General features: G+C 38.6%; 1 protein-coding gene across 1 annotated transcript in view; it reads left to right on the top strand.

Moving 5' to 3' along the window:
* The first annotated feature begins 10,514 nt into the window (after positions 1-10,514).
* Positions 10,515-19,482, top strand: part of ubl3 (ubiquitin like 3) — a 35,421-nt gene continuing 26,453 nt past the window's right edge. Inside the window, exon 1 of the mRNA XM_004084408.4 lies at positions 10,515-11,189. Within this exon, the coding sequence (XP_004084456.1) occupies positions 11,163-11,189 (27 nt within the window). The 5' untranslated portion in view covers positions 10,515-11,162. The remainder of the gene's footprint in view (positions 11,190-19,482) is intronic.

The raw sequence follows: 19,482 nt of genomic DNA, 5'->3' as shown, positions 1-19,482 counted from the left end.
TGAGGAACTAAAATAGAGCAAAGGTGGCATACAAGGAGTTACCTTAAAAAATAAATAAATAAATAAAATGAGAATGAAAATAGGTCAATGAGAAAAGAATATGTAAAGGGTAAAACAGATTAATTATTGCACAACTGAATGGACATTTCAGACTCCGTTTCTGATTTCCTCCTCCTTCCTGTATTCAATTAGTTGTAAAGTATGACGGGATGTAGAACAAAGGAGTATTTTTAATCTTCTGGTTCTTGTAGGACAGCAGTCTTGAAATTATTTTTATTAAAACATTTGGAATTTTTCTATTTCCTTTTTACTGTTGTTTTTTCTTCTTCTTTTTTTTAACACGAAGAATTGCTATGTAATTTTTACTGTGTGAAATCAGTCTTGCATCGACCTAGATTAAGCAATGCAAAGCCCTTTGAACAACTTTTCAAGCATCTTGTCAACCCTTGTTTGATTTTGGATACTTTGAAAGTCCCAGCAAGCTTCAGAAAAAAAGGTTGAGGATTTACAACTTGCCACAAAATGAAATAGCATTCACTGTAATGGTTAGTAGAGGTGAATATGTGCCAACAGGTCAGATTAGGAACTCTCCTAAATTGATGTCTTCTTTGTTGGATTTTGACAGATTTGGCAGATTAATTAATGGAATGGTAAACTTGAATCATCATGCTGATTAAAATGTCCAATCTGATTTAATATTGTAAAAATGCTGATGACCAAGCAGGAGATACTAGGTTTAACCCTTGTGCTGTCCTAGGCACTTTAACATGGGGCATTGGGTCATCTAGACCCACTAGACAGTGCTCTGAACCCTTTTTCTTCAATGATTTGTGATCTTCACTGGTGTCCATGGATTACATGAAATCTTTCCACCTTTATCCACCTTTGTCATGGTAGGGAGAACACGTCAATGTAAGGGTGGGGTCATCTATGATAGCACAAGGGTTAAGAATGCAACAGAATTCACCAGTTCAAATATGTTAAATATTTTGTGTGGATGAGCTCCCGTCTTTGGTCACAAAATGACTCAACAGATGTGTTGTGTGTTCACTTTGCAAGATTGAATTTTTTTTTCATTCATTTTCTTAACCGTTTTTCCCTTTCGGGGTCACGGGGCTGCCGGAGCCTATCCCGGCCACTTGAATTTCTTCATTAAATTTCTCCTGTTTTGTTGTTTTGGTTGAACCTGACAGCATCAGAAACCAGATGATGAAAGGATGAACTTCCACATTGATATCACCTTAGAATAAACTGATGCTTCTTGACTATGATGGACTTCAGTGAATTTTGTCTCAAATGCTCATCAGGTCCAAAAGTATAAAACATTGTGACAATACATACATATAATCTTAGAATATTTTCTAAGAACTTTTACTTTGTCTTGCTAGGAAATATTGTGTGTTTTTTGAAAATCACTGAAGAGAATATCCTTCAAGTTCAGCTTTATTTAACTGTAGTGAAACTATGGTACTGTTTCTGCACATTCCATTTGTGTGGTTAAGGAAAATTTTTTTTGAATATCAGTTAAATCTGGTAATTTTAAGGAAGAGAGGTAATTTTCTGTCAGTGACAGATGTTAAAAGTTGGGGCTGCATATAGTGTTCTAGCCTGAGTCTCACAGCAAGAAGGACTGGTTCTAATTCTAATCTGTGTGGAGTTTGTGAGTTCTTCTCATGCATGCGTGGGTTTTCTTTGGGCACTCCGGCTTCCTCCCACAGTCCAAAAACATGCTTCATAGGATTACTGGTGTCTGAGTGTGTGGCCCTGCAACAGACAGGTGACCTGTTTAGGGTGTACTTCACCTTTGCCCAACAGTAGCTGAGTTGGCTCCAGCATCCCTGAGCATGAATATATGTTACAAATGACTTGTTTCAATGTACCAGTGTTCATATATAATTGCATATGTCCCAGTCAATAAAATTGATTTAAAAAAGAAATTGCTTCATCGCATTACGGCTTGGGATCTTACAAAGCAGTTACTAATCTGACGTGGACAATCTCTCTTAATTCAGACTGTGCATTGCTTCCCTTATTTAATCTCTTTCTCTTATTTTTCCTACCAGCAGTTCATCCTGCAGTCAATCTGGTGACCACAGGAGAAACAATGAAACCACAAGAAATGATGATAATAAAGGTAATAAATTAGTAAAGTATAGGGGTGGGATTATATGAACTAGCTTCCCTTTTAAGCAATTAATCGAACTCCCTTCAACAAACTTAATTTTTCATGGTTGAAACGTATCATGTTCTATATGCAGATCAACGGATAGGTCTAATCATGATAAAGTAAAAATAATTCAATTAAATATGTATATGTATGCATTTGTATGTTTTCCAATCAGTTCATAAGTAATTATCCCAACTTTGACATATCTCTGTATAAATATTTCTGTTGTTTGTCTCCTTTAGTGTCATTTGTTTAGATTGCTTGAAATAAACTTCCAGTTCCTATCACAAAATTACTTATAACCCTGTTATTAACTTGTTTATAAGTGATGAACAATAGAAATGATCATTTATTTTTATAGGTAAATTTACCACAAAAAAACAGCCATATTTTAAAATAAGTCTGTTTTGTACCAAATTATTATTTTTTTAAATCCTATACATAAAGGAGACTTACATTTTCAACTGGTATTATGACACAGCGTCACTCAGCTGTGATGCACTTGAAGCATTGCTCCTTTCTTCATGAGGGAGGAGTGACTGGAATAAAGACGATCAAAAGAGGGGGAGGTGAAAAAGAAAATGGAGGGCTGTCAGAGCAGAAAGTGGCACCGCCTATTGTTGGCTCTAAAACAACAGCTGTGTGATCCACCCTGGTGAGGCTTTGTCCATGGCAGCATAACCCTACATGTGCCAGTGTCACCTGAGTGTAATTACTGGGGTGATTAGGCCCAGGACAAATCCTTGCTGCAGAAACGGAGCGAAGGAATGTTAGGACAAGGGCAGATGCTGGAACAGTTACAGGTTTCACACACTGGTAATGAGCAGATCTTTAGGGAGGGACCAAACAAAAAATGATTGGGTGAATGAAGGGGGCAAATATAAAAGGATGGAAAGAAGAAAGACATTGTTTTATGAAATAATAAATGAAAGAAAAAAACATGCAGAAAATAAAGGGAACGATAAAGAGGCAAATGTGGATTGGAAGAAGGAAAACAAAAGTGGAAAGGACAGATGCAATCAATAGAAAGAAAAAATGCAACAATTCAAGGAAGGAAAAGACTGGAAGAAAGAGATATATATATACAAACAAAAAAATAGAGGGAGGAAAAAAACTACCAGCAAATAAACAAAATAGGAAAAATACATGAGAAATGGCAAATTAACAAGTGTAAATAGGGTAAGAATGCAAAGAAATACAGTCAGGACCCTAAATATTTGGACAGAGACACATTCTTTCTAATTTTGTTTCTGTACATTACCACAGTGAATTTTAAATAAAACAAGTAGATGCCATTGAAGTGCAGACTTTCAGCTTTTATTCCATGGGTTAAACAAAAAGATTGCATGAAAATGTGAAAAACTAAAGCATTTTTTAAACACAATCCCTTCATGTCATGGACTGGTAAGTAACTGGACAATTGACTTCCATGCTATTGCATGGGCAGGTGTGCGCAATTCCATTGTTATGTTATTATGAGTGAAGCCGATAAAAGGCCTGGAGTTGATTAGAGGACTCATACTTGCATTTTGAAGATTTTGCCGTGAACAGACAACATGCGGTCAAAGGAGCTCTCCATGCATGTGAAAGGAGCCATCATTAAGCTGAGAAAACAGACAAAAAACATGCCAGAAATTGCTACAGTATTAGGAGTGGCAAAATCAACAGTATGGTACATCCTGAGAAAGAAAGAAAGCACTGGTGAACTCAGCAACGCAAAAAGACCTGGACGTCCACGGAAGACAACAGTGGTGGATGATGGCAGAATCATTTCCATGGTGAAGAAGAACCCGTTCACAACAGCCAACCAAGTGAACAACACTCTCCAGGAGGAAGGCGTATCAGTATCCAAGTCTACCATAAAAAGAAGACTGCGTGAAAGTAGATACAGAGGGTACACTGCAAGATGCAAGCCACTCATAAGGCTCTAGAATTGGAAGGCTAGATTGGACTTTGCTAAAAAGCATCTAAAAAGATACAGCAGTAAAACATAATATAGCCACAATGTTTAGTATTAAAAAATTATGTTTTTTAGTGTTGATCATATTTTTACATTGACGATGGAGGACATGTATAAAGAATATTAAGCTCAAAATGGCATTTTTGAGGATATCTTTATTCAAATTGTTGTGAATCAGGAGCAGACCAAAAAATGCTGTTGGAAAAAAGCCTAAATGTGATGTAGAAAATACACAGCGGGCGGGCCACATGCTCCCTGATCTGCTCCATTCTGATGCATCCACTGCAGACAAATAGATCCATGTACATCTTTGTTTTCTTTGACATCTGGCTAAAAACTGTACAAAACAGAGCAATACTCATTTTTTGGAAAAGATTGGTTTGAATTTAACCCAATTTATGTTTTTTTCCTGAGTTTTTATTTTTTTACCTGAGTTAAAATGAACCAGAAAAAACGCACTGGTAATCCCTTTTTTATCTCAGAGTTGTGTTAAACACAACCCAACTTGAGTTATTATGTAGTCTTTACTGTGATTGCTATAGTCAAACTTACCAAATACCTTCCACATGCATACATTTTTAACTATGCAAGCATGTTTGTAACCACAAAATGAGGAAAACAAATTCCTCCATGTTTCATTTCTGATGATAAATGCAATTAATGTCCTTTTTCAAGCAATATCTAATGTTATTCACATGCAGGAGGACAACTTTCTGTGCTGTTAGGTCAACAACAACTTTTAAGCATGGGTATTAACTGGCTAAAAACAAGGAAGCAGAGATTGAAGAGCTCTCAAAACAGCTCGTTTCTGGGAGATATCGTCTTACCAGAAAAATGCATCATCGGCTTTAACAATGCAACTTAGACAAACAGAAAAAGGAAGGATAGCAATCTACAATCCTTGTAGCAGGTGTACAGCAAAGCACTGAGCACTTGCATATTTCCCTTCTGTGGCAGACGGAGTGCCACGATGACAAATGTTATCACAGCCTGAGGGGGGAGGCTTGTAACTGCTGGAGTGCTGCTTCTGCCACCGCACGCACCCGTTGTGACAAAGATTAAAAACACAAACATTTAAAGGGAGCATCTTTGAAATAACAGAAACAACTTGTATCTTAAATTTAGCTTGCGGGAAACAGTGGAGATCCCAAGATAAACATTCATGTGGATTTTCCGGTGAGTGTCAAACAGGTGGGCAGATTAGGGGAGTGCCCACCTGATCCACAGAACAACAGCTAGCCATAGATAAGCTCAGGCTTAGAGAGTCTTTTGGTGAGTCTGAGCCAAATCCAACCCTGGCTCAATCTATTACCTTTGAGAGGGACCTGATCCTGTGTAGGCATGTCTTTGAGGTTTGGTGGCAGTGCATCAGTCAAAAACGTCCAATAGAGTTTAGAAAAAATGAGAGAGATTTTCAAATGTGACAGATCCACTTGCAAAAAATGAGTGCTAAAAGATTTTCAGAGTTTCATGGGTGCGTGCAACAAAGTTTAAGAAACAAAGATGGAAAAAGCTGCAAAGGGAAAAAAAGAGGACTATTACCCAATCCTTCTCACATGAGTAGTTCCGGTCAAAGGTGAGGGTAACGATGAGCAGGAAGGGGGCAATAAGCCCCATTGTGTGGATGTGGTGGGGAAAACAGTTGCTCACACCTCCTCTGGAAGCATCAAACTGTCCTTGCAGCCAGTGTGAGTGAGGCGTCATGCTGGGTGTTATGTGAGATCAGCAGCTCCAAGCAAAGGTGTCTCTGTCACCGTCCTGTCCAATTCCAAAAATAGTTGTTAACACACGGCACATGCTAATAATCGGCGGTAAAAATGGAAAGGCACCTTACAGGAGAATTATTAAACTAATACTCCGGGTGTTGTGGAGATCATCTTTCAAAGACAAAAAAAGAAAAGAAAATAAACAACTGATTGACAATGACACTTTCCACAGAGCCGTCTCTGAAAGGGAAGACACTTCATGACCTCAACCGTAACCATGCTTCAATCGTAACACAAAGCAGTTGCTACTTTTCAATTTCATGAGTCTGTGTGTGGGCTGAGTGAGGTGTGTGCAGTGACACCCCCACGCCCCATTCCCCCAAAAAAAGAGGCTTAGAGGTTTACAGGAGTGTATTGTTTTCGCTTTAAACGAAATATTTATATTTGATCAGTAGACCCTAAAGACAGGAACTTGGAAACTGTAGTTAAGGTGACCTGGGGGTTCATGTTACACAGACCTGCACTGTCAAACAAGTGTAACCAAAGCGCTGAGACGGGAAAATGCAGAGCACAGAGAAACTTGTATGCACCAACACAACATATAGAACCTGAAAAATCTAGAGCACAAAATGAAATTGCACGTCTGATTTCATTTGACATTGGTTTGAATGTCTAGAATAATTCTATCTATCTATCTATCTATCTATCTATCTATCTATCTATCTATCTATCTATCTATCTATCTATCTATCTATCTATCTATCTATCTATCTATCTATCTATCTATCTATCTATCTATCTATCTATCTATCTATCTATCTATCTATCTATCTATCTATCTATCTATCTATCTATCTATCTATCTATCTATCTATCTATCTATCTATCTATCTATCTATCTATCTATCTATCTATCTATCTATCTATCTATCTGTCTATCTATCTATCTATAAAAAAGAAAGTCCTTGGAAAAACTGCTGTGTAATACAAACAGTGCTGGCCACTAATGCAGCACAATTATAATAACAATGATAAACTCTCTTGGGGACTACTTTATTATACACCTTTAACTATTTTTATTATAGGGCGCTCAAAAAAAAAAATTCATTACTTTTCTTGTTCATCCCATCATGCCTGTATTTTTGTACCAGAAGTAACGCTTTCCATCCATCCATCCATCCATCCATCCATCCATCCATCCATCCATCATATCTCTAGTCTAACTATGGCAGTGGGCAAATGGAGAACCTGAATCACTGCCACTGACTTTTAGATGAAGAGGAGAGCAACTTCTATGAACTCCCTATTCATGTATTGGGTCTTTATCATATCTTTACCGTAAGACCCACTCCACTCTGCGCCAACGGTTCCACTCAAATCTCGGAGGTGAATTTCTAATGAACTACTGCTGCTCTGCCGAAACTATGTCCTAGAAAATAACAGTTTTTTTTATTTTGTCTGAAAATGGCATAATCGTAAATAAAAGACTCCTCCTGGGAATGCTTGTAAAATAGATCAAAAGATTTATTTATTATTTATTTAATTCAATTCAATTCAATTTTATTCTTACCTTATCTTACGTAACAACAGTCATCTTATTGGGTTTTGTACCGGTAATTGTAAAGTAAACATAAAATGATAAGGATCATGAATACATAGAATTCAAAAGGAAAATTCTAAACTGAACTCAAACAAACAGACTAACCTAAACTGGACATCCCTCCCATTAGACCCTCCTTTGTGGTAAAGGACGGACAGGCGATGTACCAGACCACCTAGAGAAAAATTAATTTATCTAACTCTGCAACTACGTATTTAAATAGTCCAGCAGATGGGCTTCAAAAGATGATTGGTGTGGGATTTTAAAAGCAATGAGAGACGTCTTTAAGGAGGACACTCAGCTTTTGTCTGCATTTCCAAACATTCGTTTTGACGAAAAACAGTAAAGTTTGAAGGGCTTTGATTTCTCAGATGATCAGAGTCGTGATCCAATAATATGGTTGAATGGTATTAATTGTTTCCTCCATGCAATATAAGAAAGATGTTTCAGTCAAGACATAACAGGTGCCACATAGTTCCCCCTTTCAAAGCCAGCGTGTTCCAGACCTAGGAGAGCCACAAGGGAGTCTTTATAACTACCCTGGCAACCCCCAGTGTGACAAGAGTGGCTGTCTTCAAGTCTATTTCGTCTAAGACTGCTTCAGAGGATGCGGTGGTCACAGTCAAGAGCCCCACACACAGTGATTTGCAACAAATGCCAAGATCCCCCATTTAGGACAGAAGTAAATGTCCCTGATCAGAAGTCCTTTAAGGATGCTGGACAAAGACCCCATTGTTTCGGGTTATTTGGTGCATAAACCAACTGAACAGTCAGGATGATTCCCTATACAGCCGACAGCTTATGCAGCTTTCCTCTGCTTCCTCCAACACAGTTATTGTTTTGGTTATCAGCTGGGGGCTCATAAATATTTCTCCCAGAAATTGGTCTTTCAGAACAAAAGCTGTACAGCTATAATCAGAAGATGAACTGGAAATGATTAAAATCATTGCTGCCCTACTTTTCTCACCTGGTAGACACTGACCTTCATTTCCAAAAGCCAAAACAAAATCACGTTCACACCTTGCTGTGTTTGTGTGGACACGCTTACTGTTTGGTTTGGGGCGTGCGTGCCAGACCCACCACCACCTCCACTCTCTACTTATGGTTGGGAGATTAGGTTGTTAATCCAGGAAAAAACACAATTTCTCAATATCAATTTGGAATTGTTGGAAGCTGAAAACTGTTGAGCTTTCCTGTTCCGCCAGCAATGAACTGGATGGTAAAAGAAGGTGTCAGAGGAAAAAACATCTTAAGCTCCTAGGCAGATTTAATAGGAGTAAAAGTTTTTTTTTCTGCAGCAAAAAGCTCAAATGTAATGTTTTTAATGCGATATGTTCACTTACATGAATGTAAATGTAATTTTTAAGGGATGTCTAAAGGACATATTCTCTGTTCTTGTTTTGCTCTACAGTTGCCCTTAACCCTTCTTTAACACTCAAGTTAACAATTTCAGCTTGATCAGAAATAAATACATTTCCTGTGCTGTTAAACAAGAAACTTCATAAGGAGTTTACCAGGACAAAGCGTTTTCACCAGCCAAGACAACTGTTTGAAACACCCAAAACACTGGACCCATGTAAAGAAAGTGCTTTTTCTTTCTGTTCAACATACTCTTGGGTCTCCCATTCAGCTACACTGACCTCCATTCATGCTCCAACTACTTTCTACACAACTGATCTGTTCCCCTCCCCAACTGACAGACTGTGGCCATGTTAAAGGAGCCTGCATCAAGCTGCAGTACAGAGAACACAACACGGATGCTAAGTTATTATTTCAAAATAAAACTCAAAATCTCATGTTGACACACGCATTGAGACCATGCATAGACAGTACACTCACTCCAGCTTAGTGGCCTAAACAAAGAGCATCTGCTTATTAAAGCACTTTATCACTTCCTGTTAATCATATGTGTTTAAGTATTTTATTTTGTGTTTGAAAATAAAAGAAAGTCAATGAAATTAAGATGGAGTGGGTTCTAATCTATGATTGAAAAAATTGCCTCCCTTCTTAACACTCAATGTGAAGTGGTTGGGTTGAGGGGTTAGACCCCCTGATGGTTCCCAAGCTCAGCTCTTACTACTAGAATCAGGATCAATGCAGAGACAACATTTCACACACCCAAGTGTATGAAAACTGATCAAACTTACTTACTTTTAACAGTTAACTCCAAAGGAACAACTTAAAGCAGGGCACCCTAAGCCCTCAAAATCTACCATCTAGCCTGCCTTCTACCCCCTTGCAGCTGTGAGGTGATAATACTCACCATCACAACACAAGGCAGCCACCAAGCAATAATTTAGAGTGAAATTTTTTCTAATTCTTTTTCCACAACAACAAGCAAGCTTGTACAGGCAGCAAACGGACAGCAAAGAAAAACAAACATGCCCTACATTTTTAAGTGCAGGCTTCTAGTACTAAAATCTTTTAACAACAGAGTCCCATTAAACGTAATTTCAACATAAATAATGTAATAAAGAAAAGCAAAAAGGAATGAGAATCATTTAAAAGGTGACACTAAATGTCACTTCATGTGACCCTATATGAACATGTTTAGATCACCTGCTTATGAGTATGTATTTAAGTATTTTGCTTTAATGTTTTGGGGCATATTTGTCAACTTGATGTTAAGTTTTGTTTCTGTGTAAATTGTATGCATTTTTTGATGGGCTTTGAAAAGCATGGCATTTCAGCACAGTCCTTTTAATGTTGATTATTGTATAGATGTAATAAAAATGTTTGAAAAACCAAATAAACTTCAAACTTGTGAATCCAATGAACTTTTTGTGCTATTTTTTCTAAACAGTAATCTGTATTATTATTTATTATTTTTTGCAAAATTAGCTTATTTGAATGCGTGCATTAGCCTTTGTTTCAAAAGTAATTATATAACTAGTAAGAAAGAAAGAATAAACTTTTTTATTATTGTATAGACTTACACGAAGGTTTTGAGACTTGTTCAGTTAGGTCGTGACTTTCGTTAAACAGAAATCTGATGGATCAGAAATGCAGCACATGGTTTTATTTTGAAAACGCAGACCGGATGTTCTGCTTCCCGGCTGCCACGCTTGTCAGAGAGAATGACAGCTGAGTGGGCTGAGGAGGCTCAGGCGAGCAGTGCAGTCCGGAGCACCGTCAACAATCAAACACGCGTTTTAAAGGGACATTTAGCCGCCTGACGTCTTTCCCCACACAACCTCTCGGACTTCATTAAGGGGAACCAAAATCTTAAACACTACGGATATTTTTGTTTCCTTCTTTTAAAAAAACAACAGAGAAAAACCATCCGGATGTGCCAGCAGTAGTATTGTTTTTTCTTTCTTTCTTCCCATTTTTTCGCATGGCGTTGACGTAGTAGGCACTGCACACACAGCAGGGTTGGGTATTTGAGATCGGAACGAGGCCCTCGGGTCAATAGTATCTAAATTCATTTCAACTCCACTTTCGAAATTACATTTTTTTAAAGGAGTGTGCGTGTTTCTGTGATAATCAGAGAAATGATTGTGCAATAAAAAAAGAGGAAGAGGCAGCTCGTCTCGTCTACCTCGGTGTGGCTGGAAAGAAAAAAAGTATTCGGGGATAAAACCGAGTTTCCACCCGGCGTGGACGCACATTTTTGGACTCTTGGGAGCCTTTGTGAGGTAAAGAGACCGCATAGAGACCGCGTTGTCTTCGAGAGAGTGCGTGTATGTGCCTGTGAACCCCACCGGAGGACCAGCAGAAACCTTCACGATGACTGCCAGCACCTCAGCGGACACGGTGAGACAAATGACTGACACTTCATTAACACTACCGCTTTTCAAACCCTCGCACGTCTTTTGTTTGACCACACACTTCCTCAAATGCTCAAAGTTGGGTTTCTAAGCTTGCCAAATCCACTAACCTTTAAGCAGGCATGTCCAAAGTCCGGCAGTTCAAATTTCCTGTCATAAAAGCAGTTCTATCCGGCCCACCCTCCCCGTTCCCCAACTACCAAAAGAAAAACAAAACTGTACAGTACGGGACTATCTAGTGTCTTGGATTTTAAAACCATTTGGGACACCATGCTCCCTACTTTTATTTATGTATTTTAAACGAAAAATATGACATGACAATTACACAACATAAAAATCTTTTAAACACAAACATGTGTGTCTGTGTTTGCCTAATATGCCAAGAGGCTGGTTTTTTCCCCCCGAGGAGTTCAAATTTAAGAGGAACTACCAGTCACTACAACAAGCCATCCGAGAAGAAACGGCACAAAAAATGGACATGTTGACAGTAATTTAGGTAAAAACCATTGACCGTAACCCATAGAAAACGCATTACTTCCGGCTCCAGCCAAATGAAGAAAATTCAGTCGCCATGTTGGAGCCAGATGATGTGAGTAAACAGTGATTGGTCCCAGTTGGTCTGAGTCAATGTTTCTGTGGCAAACACTGTCGCCAATCAGGAGTGTCCTTGTTCGAAGGCCACACCCCCTTCCATCTAAAGCTTACTCGGGAGAATCCTTCAAACATTTCGAACGTTCAAGCGGGGGCCAGCTTGCTTTTATGGAGGCATCTGATTGGCCAGTTTATAGCTTCATTAACTTGCGATTAAAAAAAAGATGAAAAATGAAAAAAATTGAGATTAACAAAAATGTGTTAATAAGCCGAGCAAGAATAGTTATTCTGATAAATATAATGGCTGAGTAATAGCTGTTTATTTCCCAGTAGACGGCAATGGGATTTAGTTTTCTTGGAGCCAGTGGGTACTTCCTGTTGAGAAAGAGAGCGGGGGGGAGGGATGGCTCATTCAGTTCTGTCATACAGTCTATGGTAAAAATGAATTTGTTTTCTATGTGAAGGACTTCTGAAAGTAAGCCATCGCAATGTTTATTAAACAGTAATTTTGCATTTAAAAAGTTCAAAGTATGTCCGCCTGAACGGTTGACCCTTAAACCTTTTCACCTCACCAAAGGGCAGTCTGCAAAAACTTTGGACTTAAGACCCTCATGCTGCTGGAAATTTGTACTTTATACTGGAAGTACTTTGCCTCAGAACAGCGACTAGACTTGAGATAAATACATGAGTTTAAGCGTATTCTGTTGATAAACCACTCTGACAATAGATCAAACCGGTTGCCATCATTCTGCCTAGTTAGTTATCTGACGTGTGTGCATTTTGGAGGAATGGGGAAGCCCTCAACACATCTTGATCTAGTGTAATGCCAGTGGTGGTAAAAAGAAGACAGATAATTTCTACTGATGTAAGATCACTTCAATTTAAAAATCTTAAAATAAATGAAAAATCTTGACCAACAGAGCTATAATTTGCATTTTCTTCAAAGCCACAATGAAGGGGATTAAAGAGTCAAATGTGGCTCTTAGAGCCGCATTTTTCAGGCCCCTGCTCTAATATTTAAATTTTAATTAATAAAATCATTTTTTTACTTGTATGGTTTTAAAAAGTTGAAATAGTTGTAATTTTAAGTTTATGTACTCAATTGAGTTGGATTGGGAACCTTTTACACTTTGTCTTCAGTCCTCTTTGATAGATTATGAAGCTTACATTCCTAAAACATTGTGATCATTTTTTTATTTTGGGAGAAAAAAGTTCAATTTTTTGGTGACATTTAGTAACATTTTTTACACGATGGTGTGGATTTACTTATCTAACTTTAATCAAACTTTTACAACCAGAGATTTTTTCAGTTTGTATCCACAATAAATTGATCTAACTAATTTTTATTCTTGATTTGTGATGACTTATGTTTATGATTTAAATGCTTAATCATTAAATGCATTGATTTTGAACAAATCCAATGAAGGGGTGATCCTGGTTCCTGGTGTTTTTCATAATTCCGTTAACATTTTTGATAATAAACCAGTAAACGTTGGTTACTTTACATGAAAAAAAAAGACTTATTTTAAAATCAGTTGCTACAGTTGCTATAATATTTCCCCACTCCTACAGCAGCTGGTCGGTGCTGTTGGGTCTGCGACTCAAGTCTTTCATCAAACCCCTAATTGGTGGAGATGTGAGATGAAAAACAGTGACATTTTCTCAAAAGGGGAGGGGGGCACCATGAGACTCAATTAAGACCCTAATAATAGTTTTATTTATTCATATACAAAACAGCTAAAAGTCAGCTGGCTGCTGGGATTTCTGCAGTACAAGAAAGCAAATTGGTTTGCAAAAGGATTTACTTTGATATTAGGTTGAATCTAGTAAGAAATGCAAACGGCAACAACTCAACGGGATAAAAAATCCAACATGTCTGTCAAGCAATCTTTTAAATCAGATTTTTTTATCTTTTCACGCTCAATTGTCTGTTTGACAGCCAACTTTCCTGATTGGTTCAGGTCTTCTTTTCTGCTTTAAAGTTTGTGGTAAAGCATGTCCCGCATAATGATAAAGTGCTGCTTTAATCATCATCTATTGCCTCTCTGGGCCACATCATCACCATGTGACTTAAGCCCATCTATCCCCTTTCAAACTGCATCCTTGTGTCACACATTAACTTGCTTTACACTTGCTGAGCTGCATGTCAGGCTGTCGTCATAAAGATTAATATCAGCTTCACATGGTGTAAGCACTTCCAAAAAGTCACATTAGATGCATTCAGATGGACATTTGATGGACTTAAAAGGAATAGTTCCTCTACTGACCGTTTTTATATCGTCTTCCTTGTTTCTGCACATTAGCACTAAGCGCACTTCCAGGTCTATGTATAGAAAGGATAAATCATGTGCTCCTCCGGCGTAGAGATCAGCTATCCCAGCTGTGCATGTCATTTCTGCTTGTTGAAGCTCAACTGATCCCTTCATAAAGCAGGTTCTTTTTGTTGTTGTTGTTGTTGTTGTTGTTGTTGTTTTCGTGTAGATCCGGCCTTTATGCATATTGTACCAGGTCGGGGCCTGGCTGCAGAAAAGACTGTGGAATTCCCATGTATTATAAATGTAATCACCGACTGAATATTTCATGTTCTGATCTGTTATGACTGGATGCTTAATCCAAGGGAATCCAGAAGAACATTTGGGGATTCTCCCTCCCTTGTTGCTTCACTGAGTCTAAACCGCAGAGTTATAGGTCAGTTACAGTCATAATCCTGCTATAGATGTGTATTACAGTGGTCACATGAATAACTGTTTGGCCAGAGAACTTTGGTTTCATGCTTCTTTCCAATTGTTTTATTTCTCGTAGCTGGAGTTGTGTGTAGTGGTAGAAACGCATTGCTGTTACATAATTCACCATTAGTTGTTGGGCTCAAAATCCATTTATTAAGTAGTAAAGTACTCAACTGCCTTTTTTCCAACAGTGCTTTATTGGTTTTTATTTGTCCCAGAGCTGCAGGCTCTCATCCCCCGTGCTGTTAACGCGCCTCCAGCGAATTTAGCAGAGATGGGTTCCCCCATCTCCAGAATATTTGATTTTGCCTTTGTGACATTCCTCAGTCTTTGCATCATCAAATGGGCTCTCGGAGAAAATTCAGGCGAATGTCAGCTTCCCGCATCCCAGCAGCAGATGCACATTTTTTTCTCCTCATTCTCCACCAACTCTCTCAGCCCATGGATGGATGTGCTCTGCTTCTTGGAGAGTCTTGCGTGGAGTGGGAGAAAACGAGACCGCCGTTGCCAAACGCCAATGGGTGAATGAATCGAAGTGAAGGAAAATGGGATGGAAACGTCATCCCTGTTAGAATGGATGATTGTTTCTTTCAGTTTCGTAAAGAGGAAATAAGAAGGGCTGAAAGGATAGAAAAACCTGTGAAGGATTTTTCAGAGGGTAAATTATACCTCGCTCCCCGTGGACCTTGGAAGTGCTGACAGGGTTGAATTGGTCTCCATGGCAACAGAGGAACGCCTGTTTTTTAGGAAGGCCTTTTTTTTGGGGGTGCGAGTATGTGGAGGATGCACTGCATGTGTTCTGGTTGCAACAGCGAGAGCCAAAGGAGGAAGAATGCCGAAATAGGAGAGGCATAGAGTAAACATGGTGCAGGGAAGAGCAGATAAACAAACACACAGGAAACAAACAACCGATTTGCATGGCGAAAAGAGAAGTTCACAGATTGCTGCTTTTAGTACATCTTGGTGCAGTTAATGAGATGAGAAAATCTAGCAGCTTACCGTCAGCAGCATGCAGGGATGCAGCATGCAAACTTTTTTCTATTTAAACCTATTCCACTAAAAGAAAAATATACTAAAAAAAAGAACTGTAATTTTTTCTTTTGGGCAATTTTGCATCGTGGTTAAGAGAATGCACTGGCAATCCAAGGTTAAGTGAAAGAGCGATAAAGGTAAGTGTTGTAAAATAAATCAACTAAATAGGTGATCTATGGAACATGTTTTGGTGTTTTTAGAGCAATGTAAAAGCCACCCCCCTGCAGAAATCCTCCCCGTTTAACTAACTTGAGACTCATCTTTATCTACTAAACTGGTTACTTAAATGTGCTTCATACAATCATACAACAAAAATACATATTTTCCATTTTTCCTTATTTTAATTTGAAGTTTTAAAATCAGTTCCATTTAAAGTTATTTTAGGATGTCACTCTGACTTTTGCAACTCCAGTTCATACGTACTATGCTATCAGTGTTGACACATCCTGATGTTTTTAGGGTAATTAATGTTTTCTGCTAGTATTCTCATTTAAACACAGGTTTGTGACTTCTTGTGGTGAAATGAGGTTAGAGCGTCCAGAAAACATGTGATCCTGATGATCTAATGAGGACTGTCCGCACACATCAATCAAGAACAGTCAGTGGGTAGTAATCAGACACCCTGCCATTTGTGTGCTGGTGAGAACATGTTAATTTGTGTCAGAGCTGGCCATAATTATCCAGAGCCATCATACCAGAAGATAAGAGGAAACATTTTCCCTCATCAAATTCCAGAAATTAATTGTTTGTGTGCCAATTTTCAGAAGGTTTACTGTAGAAGGACTTGGAAAGGTTTATTTCTTTAACTAATTACAAAGTGAGGGAAATGATTGTATTTCAAAGACACTTTCACACTGGGCTGTAAGGTCTGCACTGAGGTCATTTCCTCGTTTAGTGCAATTCTGATGAAGACTTAGGACACAGACTCTGGTTTGCCTAAACAAAAGGGTCCTCACTTGCAAGTGAACCCTGGTGCAGGTTTGAATACACACATAGTATTTAGTGAATCAAGCAGCAGTTCAAAGAGAATTTTGATCAGGAAAAATAAATGTATCCACAGCCCAAGTCTAAAGAAGCAGGGCCCCAGACTTTGACCAGTTTGGCCACACATCCAACCTACTTGGACTTGATCTCTCTAAACATGATTTTAGTTAGTCTAGATCTCCGAGAAGAGAGAATTACAAAAAGTTGGAAAGGTTGGGAAAAAAACACGACTAATTTTGCCTTTCGACTACTCCACTGTAAAAAGGAGCCTGCTGGACTATCTTCAAGTGAAAAGGTTACTTCTCTGTTTTTCTATGTAGGTTGGGCATGTTGATTATTGATGGAAATATGGTTATGTTACTCAAGTTGTCAACATGTAACCCTTGTGCTATCCTAGGCACTTTAACGTTGGGAGTTGGGTCATCTAGACCCACTAGCCAGTGCTCTGAACCTTTTTTCTTCAATGATTTGTGATCTTCACTGGTGTCCATGGATTACATGAAATCTTTCCACCTTTGTCATGGTAGGAAGAACACGTCAATGTAAGGGTGGGGTCATCTAAGATAGCACAAGGGTTATAGTAGATTTCCTAGTTTAGTGTATTTTATTGGTCATTCTAGAAAAGTCTGCATCTTAACATTAGAAGCCTAAAGTAATTTGTTTCACATATTTTTCTCTTAAGTGAATGTAGTACAATTGAAATGTCATTTTAAAAGACCTAAAGCTGTTATTCTGTTAAAAAAAGGGATTATTTCTCTAGTTTTTGAGCTGTGGGTTTGTTTAGAATAATACATCTGTTAATGCCTTGACTTTCAGTGGAACACACAAGCACACACAAAGGAGTCAAAGGTCAAGGTCAGGGGTTAGTGCTGTGTTGGCCTCTGATGGGAAAACGGAATCGAAAGGGAAACTTGCTGTTGAAGTCCTCATCCTTAATTCTACTGAGCTCAGCAAGTATGATGCAGGCTCGCTGGAGACGAAAAGAGCTGCGCAGGCGTCCTCGAGCCTTGGGCTGGCGTCTCTAAAAGCGGTTTGATTGACGTGTTCGGAGGGGCAAACGCACAACTGAATCCCAACAGTGCCAGTTGGACGAAGCGTGCTGTTGGACATGCTTGTGTTGTCGATGCCATGTGTTGCCAGTCTGAGTCACACACCAGGATTACATCACGCTGCCCGGGTGCAGCCGTTGATATATTGACTCTGACACTGTCACATGCATGCCTCGGAGAACCATGGCAAGTTCAGATGGCAGCTTTGGAAGGGCAGCAGCAAGGCTCATATCCTCTCAGATACACAAGTGACTTAAGGTTCAAAAAAGTTTAAAAAAAAAAAAGAATAGTTTATTAAGCCATTTCTGTTGTTTTTTAAAGAAAATTGGATACTGTGCCTGTATGACAATGCTTCAGCAAAGCTTTTGGGCTCGTGCATGTTCAGCACTTCTCTGACAGTGTGGAGTTAATTCAGTTTTGCATTGACGCCTGTCAATGACACCAACTAAAAGCCATGTTGAGAACCTCTCAGTCATTGACATCTTACATAACCACTATTTTGCCTGTGTGTTTTAATTTAACTGCTTTTGTTTGCATCGGCTTCTGTCATTTGTTTTTTTCTGTTATGAAGGAATAAACAGAAACACAGCTGTATGGTCCATTATCCGTAGGTAAATAATCCAGAACTGAGCTGTGACTGTACAGCAAAACCTGACCTCAATGGTTGTTCTTGGCATGAAACCTTTAGGAAATTAGAGGAATAGGAAATAAAAAACATGTTTCATTCTTTTTTTTAAAGATAAATCATAAAAAATGTCATCAGATCTATAAAGCAAATCAGTTTTATCAATATCAATTTGACAAAAAAAAACAAAATCCATAGAAATTGAGTGTTTGAGTGCCTCACTTCTGAGATTTTTAAAATGTATTTATTAGTCCAGTTTTCAAACTGTCATGGTAAGTCATTGACAAGTTGGTAGGATAAGATCTGGAAAATCCCGCTGTTTTAATCAGTCTTTGTTGACAGGTGGGCTTTTTGGTTCCAAAAACATCCCCCAAAACGTCGGGTCTACTTTCTTTGACTCTAGTCCTATACTTTCAACTGTTTATACTTGATATCTTAATTATTTGAATGTTAAATCTAAATGTACTTTGTGGTAAAAAGCTTCTGTAGACCAAAGTAAATGGCAGCTTTGAAGAAACAACTTGACGCTGGTGTGACTAATTTCCAAACAGTCGCCAGCTAATCCCAAACCTGTAGGCAGGGGACCTGTTTGGAACTGCCTGCTTGTGTTTTGTCCACCAAAATATGCGCATTTGCATGAGGAAGCAGTTGGAGCACAACCTGTTCTTTCTGTTGAATATGACGTCTTTGCTGGGAGCTGTGTTGGTGGAGTAACGCCCACTCTTGTTCACTGTTACAGTCCCCGGCACAGACCAAGCAGTATGTGAGGGTCATTGTTTTCACGCAGGGACTTAGCGGCTCTGCTTGTGGAAATGTACCATCCGATATCGTTTTGTTAGGGTCCTCATTTTTCAAAAAGAAATAAAAAAAAATCAAGAAGGAATGCTGATACTGCTAAACTACAGCTAATAATTGACTATTTTGATGGAGGACATAGGACTTGGTAGTTTGAGGAAGTGTTGCTTTGTGGATTTTTGCACCAAACCTTAGATTTGCCTCACAGGCCCTATTGTTTTTTAACACATTCATTGTATTTGATGGAAGAACTCTTTTGTGAAAATACCCAACTTGTTGCATCTACTTCCAAAATAAAAGATTTGATTTTTTTTTTTTTAGATTAGCAGTTTGTGTTTCTTAATACCTGTTTACACTAACCTTGTGGTGGAGTAGCCACCTTGAGAGTGGAAGGCCAAGAGTTCAAATCTTTGGTCGTGTCATACCAAAGACTCCCTGCTTGACCCTCAGTATTGAGGAGTTGAGTTGGTGGTTCAC

This window comes from Oryzias latipes, chromosome 14, assembly GCF_002234675.1.
Source record: "Oryzias latipes chromosome 14, ASM223467v1".
NCBI classification, from domain to species: Eukaryota; Metazoa; Chordata; class Actinopteri; order Beloniformes; family Adrianichthyidae; genus Oryzias; species Oryzias latipes.
This window is presented reverse-complemented; position numbering and strand designations above follow the sequence as displayed.